The sequence below is a fragment of the Rhinolophus ferrumequinum genome (genome assembly GCF_004115265.2).
Source record: "Rhinolophus ferrumequinum isolate MPI-CBG mRhiFer1 chromosome 13 unlocalized genomic scaffold, mRhiFer1_v1.p Super_scaffold_3, whole genome shotgun sequence".
Taxonomy (NCBI): Eukaryota; Metazoa; Chordata; class Mammalia; order Chiroptera; family Rhinolophidae; genus Rhinolophus; species Rhinolophus ferrumequinum.
Window position 1 is genome coordinate 1,824,256 of NW_022680356.1, and position 9,600 is coordinate 1,833,855.

Genomic DNA, 9,600 nt, shown 5'->3' on the forward strand with positions numbered 1-9,600 from the left:
CGCCCAACTCCACCTGCAGCCCCTCCCAGACCAACTCCACCTGCAGCCCCTCCCTGCCCAACTCCACCTGCAGCCCTGCCCCCTGCTGCCTGTGTTCCCCACCCCCAGCCCCGGCCCAAGCCTTCTGGACCCTGATCATATCCTTCCTGGCCTGGCTGAAGTAGGCGAGAGGGTGGGGAGAAGCAGGGCACAAGGCACCCCGGGGCGGGTGTCCCATTGCGGTGGGCATGGGGTGCCTCGTCTGAGTTCCCCTCCTACCACCAGGGGGCAGAGAAACATCACAGAAAGGTGCTGAGGCCAAGCCCAGGGGGGACCTCATCCTCCAACTGGGGAGACACCCTTCCTGCCCCCACCTGTGTCAGATGCAAGGGTGGAGGGTGGGGGGGAAGCCTCCTGAGATTCTGAGGTGCACCACTCCGCCCCCCGAGTCTACCTAAGGAAGGAAAGGTCACTACATTGTTATAAGCTTTTATTTTTCTATAAAAAGGGTAAGTGCAGGATTCAGTGGAAATTCACCAGCTGAACGCCGGGTGTAACCAACATCCCAGAGCAGCCTGCCATGGGGAGGGGGACTCTTGGATACCTAGACCCTCGCATGGACTTTACCCTGTCTTTGCCACAAGAGCCTTGCAAAATCAGCATTTATCCCCATTTTACAGATTCAGAAACTAAAGCTCTTTGTCCCTAGTCGTGCCCCTCTGAACTTCTTTGGCTTCTGAAAAGGCCCATCCTCAGAATATAGTCATCAAGGGACCCACCTGGATTTGAATCCTGGAGGCAAAGGATTTGGGGACACACCCCCAACACCACCAATGCCCAGTGGAGGGAAAGCCACAGAACCAAAGTCCCAGCTATTGTCCACAAGCACCTCATCCTGCCTTGCCTGGAATCCAGCGTTTCTCAAAAAGTAGGAGTCAAATGGAGAAGGGTGAAGAGGGTCAAAAATATGCTAAGGGAAAGAAACTAGACTTCTGGTGGTGAGCACACACACTAGGGTACACAGATATAGAATCATAATGTTGCACACCTGAAATGCTTCTAATGTTATTAACCAATGTTACCACCATAAATTCAATTTTAAAAAAGAAGAAAAGATTTAAAAATTAAAAATAGGAATCGAATCACAGGGAGAATGTGATGAGACACGCCCCTTTACCAGGCAGGGTACTAGCACACGTGAGGAGGCACAGAGCTGACCCTACAGATGAGAGCTAGACAAAATCATCCTAGTAATCGATAATTATCCCGAGGGAAACAGTCTTCGTTAAGAAATGCCATTCATCTTGAGGACATTATGCTGAGTGAAACAAGCCTGTCACAACAGGACAGGCACTGTGGACTAACTGATAGCAGGTATATAGATTCTGAGACACATGTGGGACGGTGGCTCTCGGGCGTGGGGAATGGGAGTAGTTTAATGGGGACAGAGTCTCAATTTTACAAGATGAAAAGAGTTCTGGAGTTCCATTGCACGACAATGTAAATACACGTAACATTACTTAACTATACACTTAAAAATAGTAAAGACGGTAAATTTTATGTTATATATTCTTTTAGCAGAATAAAATTTAATAATAAATAAAAAGGAAGGGAGGGAGGGAGAAACGCAGTTTGCTTGGAAGACGAACTTAAAAACCCAGGAGAGGAAGGTGGAGTGGAAGGGTGGGGAGGGGTAGACATGGGATGGGTTGGGGTGGGTGTGAGGGTAGGGTGGGAAGGCCCAATGGCTCCGGCTCCTGATACCACCCCCCCACCCTACCCCCGCCCACCGGAGCTGGGCTTGTGGTTGTGGGCAGGTCCAAACAAAGGCCACTCAGGGCCATCCCATCTCTGCTGTTCTCCCCGGGGAGCAGAGGGAAGAGGCATGGCATGGCAAGGGAGGGACAGGGTATTGTCTTTCACTGGGCCTCATGGAGAAAGTGTCCTCCTGTGCCAGACTCCAGGCATGGGGCCAATCTGACCGCAGGCCCTGCCCTCGTGAGATCCAGCATGGACAAAAGGCACAGCTACACACCTGAAAACCTTCACCTCTTGGGCCTTTGGAAGCTAACACTTCCTGAGCACCTACTAGGTGCAGGTGCAGGAGCTTGACGGATTCACTGTGTAATTCCCAACAGCACCCTGACAGGTGGGGGCTAATGATAAAACCCCATTTTACAGACAAGGAAACTGAAATACAGCAAGATAAAGCAAAACTGGCCCCCCTAACCGTCAAAAGCTACACTGCCAACTTAAGATAGAAATAAAAAATATAAAAGAAAAATAACCAAATAGCCAAAATCTAAAAAATAAATAAGTAAGTAAACAAACCCCACTGTCCCACTGAAGTGTGCCCCCCAGGCACTCAGAATGCCCCGACTAACAGATGGCTTTCTGCAGGGAGACCCTTGAGCTGAGTTTAGAAGGACAAAATACAGTTAGCAAGGGGACACTCCGAGTGGAGGCTGAAGCAGGATGGGCTCTCACAGAGCCGTCCTCAGGCCTCGGGGGGGAACCCCTCCCGCAGCCTCGGCAGGCACCCTCCCCTCTGGCTCGGCTGGGCCCTGTCTCGTGTCCCCCCAGATACCTCATTCTCCCTGGACATCCTGGGCTCGTAACCAACATTCAGTAAAGCTAGTTGGGCCAGTGTAAAAGCAATGAAGCCCATCCCCGGTGACACGTCCTCCGCATCAGATACCAGGCACCTGCCTTCTGGGGACAAGGAGCTCTGGAATGGGCTGCCATTGGCCCTAGCATGGACAGGCATTCTGGGACCTGGGGGCCCAGCCTGGGGATGTCGAGTGGAGAGGTGGTGCTGCTCGACGGGGGACAAGTAGAGGCCTGGCACACGCACAGCCACGGGGAGCCACATGCACGGGCACACCAGACACATGCAGGCGACAGGAACACGCACACACCTGAATGTAGGTGTGTACAGGCCAAGAACAAGACATCCACACCCACAGGACACCCCCCCACACACACACAGCCATCCACATGCTCCTAAAAGGAATGGAGCGTGTGGATGGGGCCAGTTGAGTCCTGGACACAGGACCAAAGCCAGTAACAGAAATAGGTTGGAGCCAGCCTCCCAGAAGTCACCTCTCCCAGATGAGACAGGACACTGCCCTGGAAAAGCCACTAGCAGAGGAGAGCTGGGGCCAGGAGGGGGAGGGAGCCTGCTGCCCTTGAGGGCCCCCCTCACTTTCTTCCCTCCCTACCCCTCCCAGGCCTTCCCCGTCCCCCTCACCCCCCACTCTGCACAAAGAAAGGTAAGCTCTGCTTAAGAAACAGCTTTGGAGCATTTTCTCAGGCATTGCCTTAAGACCAGAGGCTTGAGAAGTTGTTTTTTAAACAAAACAGTATTTTATTAACACATCCTCAAGATTCTGTATAAATATAAAGTGCTAAGTTTCCAGGCCCTGCCCACAGGGCTGGGAGGAAGTGGGGGCGGGAGTGTTAAATGTCAGTTGAACACAAATAACTTTCCTGGGCCAGCACCAGCCTGCAATGCTCCCAAACATATGCAAGCAAGGGGTCCACGCACAAGGGATGCATCTCTTCTTCCAGCCCAGTGTCCCAGAGGCTCAGGTTCCAGGCCCCGGTGTGCCATCCCCAGAGGGGGCTCCTGGTTGTCACAGCTTGTTCCTTGGGGCTCTCACGCTGCCAAGGGCTTCAAAATGATGGTGGGACCCATGGGTCCATGGGTGTAGAGTCCAGTTAGTTTCTGCCAGAGGATGGGGGAGGAGGAGGGAAGCAGACAAAGCCTCCATTCTCATCTCTGAATAAGGGCCGGACCTTGGGCCCCTGGCAGAAGAGCACCAGGTGAGCGAGTCCAGGATCCCTGCACTCCCAGCGCCCCCACTGGTGGGCTTCCCAAGCTCCGACGAAGGAGAAGCTTTTCCTGAGGTGACTGATGGGGCCTGAGAGGAGCCGAGTCGTCCCACTCGGCTTCCCAGGGACCAGCGGCACTTGTGTGTCTTGGCCCTGCCTCAGTGACACAGCACCTGAGTCTCAAACTGCAGCAGCTGCCCCATGAAACTGAAGTTAGGGGAGATGACGCCCCGCCGCTGCTTAACGAAGTCAAAGGCCTCGTCCAGCCGCACGCGGCGGCTCTGTATGAGGTACGCCAGGCAGATGGTGGCTGAGCGTGAGATGCCCGCCTGGCAGTGCACCAGCACCCGGCCCCCGTTGTCCTTCACGGAGTCTGCAAGGGACATGGGCGAGGCTCAGGCGGGAAGGTGCGCAGGGAGAAGCCCCGGCCCTAGTTCCTCCCCTAAACCCCTCGTGCCCGCCTTCCCCGCCCCTCCCGTCCTGGCGCTGAGGCCCTTCCTACCAATGAACCCTATGGCCTCCTGGAACCAGGCACTGATCTCCACCATCTGGCTGTCCTCCACGGGGATGCTCTTGTAGCGCAGAAGGCCCTCAAAGTGGTTGGGGCAGCTGGCGGAGACGTTGAGGACAGCGGTGATGCCGCAGGCTTGCAGCCCCTGCAGGTCCGAGGAGTGGCTGCAGCTACCCAGGAACAGGTAGGGCAAGATCTCCACAGGGCCACCCTGGAGGAGGAGAGGCACGGGTTAAGGTCTGCTCCGCCCAGGCCTGCCCGGATCAGACGGGAGTATGAGAACACAAGGGGACACAGGCAGAGACTCACAGACACACACGTTCCCGCCCCCCCGCCCACCCCCAGCCCCAGAATAGGCTGCAGACATCCAGACCCACAGAGGCGTTCAGGAGCCACCCAAGCCAGGCACACAGGGCAGTGACAGGAGCCCTGATCTCAACTCACCTGGTCATAGAAAGAAGCCCTGGAGTCTGAGCGGCTGTTTTCAACACCAGCGGGCGGCATCGCCGGAGCAGGAGACTCAGAGCACAGGTCGGGACAGCAGGCCTGGAAGGCCTCGAAGCCTCCTGCGGGGAGGGCCAGGCACGGTTGGTGGGAGGGCTGAGCAGGGGGTGGGCAGGACGCAGCTGGGCGAGGAGGGCACGGCACGGTTCGCGGGAGGGCTGGGCGCTCACCTCGCAGGAAGCACACCGCAGCGGGTCCGGCGCGGGTCTCGTGCAGCAGCGCGGCCAGCAGCACTCGGGCCGGGCCGTCGGGCGGCAGCGCGGCCAGAGAGGTGCCGGCCAGGTCCAGCACCACGGCGCGCGCCAACTCCCCGCGGGCCAGACGCACCCGCAGCGCGCGGTCGGGCAGCAGGCAGGCGAGGGCCGCGGCTGGCGGGCCACGCGCGCGGCGCCGCAGCATGGCGTTCCAGGGCACCGGCCGCGCGGCGCGCACGTGGCGCCGGCAGAAGGCCAGGAAAGGGCGGCAGTCCAGCAGCAGCGTGCGCTCGGCCTCCCGCGGCTCCCGCAGCAGCGCGCCCAGCGTCTCGCACTCCACCTCGCGCACCGCCTCCAGCCCCATAACGCCGGTCTCTTCTCGCGCTTCCCCTCGCTTCCCGCTCCTCGCGCTCCCCGGGCTCTCCGCGCGGTTCCCCCGTCTGTGAAGGCGGGCCCCGGCAGTCCAGCCTTAAAATAGCCTGGCCCGCCCCCCGGGTCACCATACAAGGGCAGAGCAGGAAGGCGCCGGCGCCGCCCCCGCGACCTCACGCGGGCGCAGGCGGGACGGCCTGGGAGTGGGGGCGGGTGCGCTGGGGGAGGATGGGGGACCAGCTCGAGGAAGAAAGGTGTGTGCCAGGGGCAGGGGGGCCCAACCCCCTCCCTACCCCCCGCCCTCGCGCCGCAGCCTGGAAGCGCGTTCTGCTCAGTCCTCGGGGATTGGCTTCTCAGATACACAAACCCCTCCCCAAGGACTTCGGGCCGCGGTGCCCGTCGCCGCGTTTGCTCTCACTGTACCCTGCCCCTCCCAGGATGTTCCCCCGAGGAATTTGTCACAAAATTGACAAGCCTGCTGCCACCGGTGATTTCTGCACTGGAGGGTGCACCGTCTCTCTCCTACTTAGAGACTTTGGGCAGGAAGGACTTGCTTTTTCCTCTCCCCTCCCCCATTTCAGGACTGAGACCAACACTCGGGGTTGGGCAGCAGATTAGTGGCCAAGCTAGGCTAGAACAAGGGCTTCTGAGGCCAAGACCCTGTGCGTCGGAGTGAGGAGGACCCCAGCCTGTGTGAGGGGAGGGGGGTGGGGGGGTGGAGGCAGGAGGCCGAGGGTGAGTTTCCAGTTACTAGGAGTGGGGCAAGGCCTCTTCCCTGCGAGCCCAGGGAAACCCCAGGGGCCCAGGGCAAAGCACTTCCCCAAGGCACAGGCCAGCTTTGAAGGGGAACTCTGCTGACGCTGCTGGGCTCTCCCAGGGCCTCAGGGGAATTTCAGGAGCCTCCCCAAGGGGAAGAGGGAGAAGAACTACCAGAACCTGCCTCCTCTACCCCCATCCCTCCCCTGCTCAGGCCCCCTAGGCCTGCAGCAGACCTCTGGACAGCAGAGGCCCAGGGCCGACACTTGAGCAAAGCCAAGAGCTGTAAGAAGGGGGAGCTGGGCAATCCACACCCCTTCTGCCCCCCACCCCCCCCACCCCAGCCGCCAGCTCTGGGGCCGGATGTGGTGAGACCCAGGTGTGCGTGGGGATGTGAACTCCTGAAGCAGAGAAGTTCTGGTGGGTGGGGTGGTGTCCTGGAGCTGCCCCACCCCCACCTCTAGCTGCATGGGAGATTAAAACCCAACCCCTCCAGCCCCACTGCCCCTGAGTCACTGCTCTGTGCCCTTTGTAAAATCCCTCCAACTCCCCTGCAGACCCCTATGTCTACACTGTCTTGGCAGGTTACAGCTAGAAGCCAGCTGCATGCGTTCTCCAGCCCTCCGCTGGCAGTGATGTATCCGTATTGGAGCAGATCTGTATGCAGGTCTGCGATGTTTGAGACAGAGCACAGCATCTGCAGCTTCTGTGTGCCATGGAGCAGAGGGGACATGGTCAAGAAAAGCCCCAGGGATGCCTAAGATCGGGGCCACGTCACCCTCTCGTGCCTCAGTGTCCCCAGTGACGGGAGCTCATAACAGACCAGCTGCTCACCCACACTGGTTCCAAGGCTATGGGGCCACGCTGCTGCCTGGGCACCTGCACTGCTCTGTCCTCCCTATCAGGCCAGTGGGGAGGCTGATGTGGCAAAGTCACAGCAGAGCCAGGGAGTCTGGGCCACAGATGCCAGAGACCGATACGGGCCTTATCTTTGGCATCAGCCTCCGGCAGGTGACTTAATAGCTGATTCCAAGGGCAAATTACAGAGCATGCAAAAGGATAGGCCCAGGTTTGGTGACCATGGGACTGGCATCATCCGTGTGCTGGGAGCCCTGGCCTTCCAGCTCCGTGAGGAGAAGGAGAGAGAACTGGACAGCTGGGATCCTGCATCAGGAGGAAATCAGCTTGGCAGTGTGGGGGCGCCAAGCCCTGGAATCCACACTGGACTGAGGCTGTTCCCCTGTGGGAGTAGGAGTGCTTTGCTGTCATGTCACAGGCCCGAGGGCCCTGCTCATTGCTCTGGCCAGAAGTAGTGATTTCTGCCTGTAGTGACTGTGTGTATGTCACCCCCACAATGCCACTTGCTTTGGGGCTGTCCCTTTTCAGCTTTAGAACACAGGCTCAAGGAGGCCTGACTTCACCATAAAGGAGGGGCTCCCAGTCCCCCATTCAAACTGGGGGAGCCCCCACCCCCATAACTATGTGAAAGCTGGAGGCCTGGGGAAGAAGAGAGGGGAAGAGAATATAGCCCACGTCCCACCCCACTTCTGCTCTGACTAACGATCCCTCGACCCATGGTGAGTCATGGTACGGATGTCTTGTCCCCTTTGCCACCTCCTCAAGAACCTCCACTCTCCCAGAGCCCGAAGGGGGGCTCTGGTCACCTGGGTGGAGGATAATGGGAGGAGGGGTCTCTTTAGACCAGATGCCCACAGGCTCCAGGTCGCCAAGGGAGGACCCCTCCCATCACTCGATGGTAAGGGGACAGCAGCAGGTGTGTGCCAGACTCAAGAGGTTTTTTTGTTTTTTGTTTTCTTCGCCTGGCTGTCACAGAGCAGACACTGTCAAATAAATCTGGGGGCTCAGTTTTTGTTTTTAATTAAAATACACAACTGCAACCCATGATGATTTGGTGTTCTTCTTTGTAACCATCTGTTTTCACAGCTGGCTATGTCTCTGGCCCCCTGCCTTGGGATCCCTGGCCTTTCCCTGCCCCACAGCATATGCCCAGCCCCTACGCAGAGCAATTTCCAGTCCACAGTCATGACAGGGGATGTGCGGCACTGGCTCCGGGCTCTGTGCCGAGGGTACCCCCGCTGCACTCCCCTTCCTCATCCTCCAAAGCCACACCCCAAGCAGGTGCCCCAGGGAGGGAGGAAGAGATGAATGGTGGCGCTCCAATGCTTAGGCCAAGGCCTGTTACAAAGGTAAGAGTGACGAATGACGGCCACCCCAGCCCTGCTGAGCAGTGAGTCAGGATGACGTCAGGTTTCCTGTGCCTGGCCTCTGCCCTGAGCTCAGCCACCCCCACAGACTCCTGCCAGGCGAAGACAGTGACTTGGTGCTCTGCGGAGGATGGTTCTGTTCATAGTGGGGAGGACGGCGGGAGTTTGCTTGGAGCACCCAGCCCTCAGCAAGCCCGGCTCAGAAGTGAGCCCTCACGTGGCTGAGGGACTGGGGTCTGTCCCCACACATGTGTCATTTCACGTGTGTACGTAGGCAGGAGCACACTTGGGCAGCCCTGCTGGACACAGTGAACACAACAACAAGAAAGTCTCCATCTGGGGCTGTAGTGGCTCTGACGCCTCTTGAATGTTTGCTTTTCCTTATTTTAACAGGCTCAGTATCCTCCCCAAGCATCCATTCTAGGTCACGCATTCCTTTCTGAGTTTATTCTTTTGTTCATTTACTCAGCCCCTCATTCAAAAGCTGTACTTGGAGCATCTATGAGGTGCCAGGTCCAGTTGGGGGTGCTGGGGACACAGCAGAAAATCACAAACCACTCTCCTTGGGGAGCCGACCTCACTGATTCAGTGACATTTATTTTTGTGTTTATGTTGTATTCCTGGCAAGTAAGCCTAGTTCTCCACCTAGAGTAATGACATAGTTTCCTTTTAAAATAAAATTGATGTTTGTAACAAGTGAGTTGAATGGTACAGATGGTACCCAAAGATGTTGGTAAATGTGATAAGGTAGGAGACGATAGAGTCAGGATGCATTGCCAAGGTGAGGGTCCCTGCAGCCCCTTCCAGCTTTGGCACAGTGCTGTTTGTGGGTTCTGGTCTCCTGGGGCGGAGGGGACAGGAGGCCACGGCCTAGAGGAAGGGGACCTGAGAGAGCCAGTCCTGTTGCCAAGGCTGGAGCTGGCTCCTCTGGTCGGGGTCCCTCCTGCACCACGGGTGTGTCCATCAACGGGACCTGGGCTTGGCCACACTCCTGGGTGTACCTGGTCTCTTCCTTGGCATGCAGCCACCCCCAGCACACCCGTGGCCCCCCACCCATGGTACCAGTGAACCAGTCAGTTCCCACCTTGACAGCTGGGCGCCCCTGGCTTAGGCCCTGGAGGAAGAGGTCGTTGAGGAAGAGCTCTGTCGGGGCGGCTGGTTGGTTCAGTTGGTTAGAGCGCAGTGCTCATAACACCAAGGTCGCCAGTTTGATTCCCACGTGGGC

The 9,600-nt window shown here is 58.0% G+C and overlaps 1 protein-coding gene across 1 annotated transcript; it reads right to left on the reverse strand.

Moving 5' to 3' along the window:
• Positions 1-3,337: 3,337 nt before the first annotated feature.
• Positions 3,338-5,623, reverse strand: DUSP2 (dual specificity phosphatase 2). The gene is made up of 4 exons (XM_033100834.1): positions 4,999-5,623; positions 4,769-4,890; positions 4,316-4,535; positions 3,338-4,186 (listed from the first exon to the last, which is right to left on the reverse strand). Exons 1-4 carry the CDS (start codon positions 5,384-5,386, stop codon positions 3,972-3,974), a joined length of 945 nt encoding a protein of 314 aa, XP_032956725.1. The 5' UTR covers positions 5,387-5,623; the 3' UTR covers positions 3,338-3,971.
• Positions 5,624-9,600: the final 3,977 nt, after the last annotated feature.

Coding starts and splice junctions, on each gene's coding strand:
- DUSP2 (XM_033100834.1), bottom strand. CDS start 5,386: ATGGGGCTGGAGGCGGTGCGCGAGGTGGAGTGCGAGACGCTGGGCGCG. Junction 4,891..4,998: donor TGCGGTGTGCTTCCTGCGAG/GTGAGCGCCCAG, acceptor CCCTCCCCGCAG/GAGGCTTCGAGGCCTTCCAG. Junction 4,536..4,768: donor GGGCTTCTTTCTATGACCAG/GTGAGTTGAGAT, acceptor CTCCTCCTCCAG/GGTGGCCCTGTGGAGATCTT.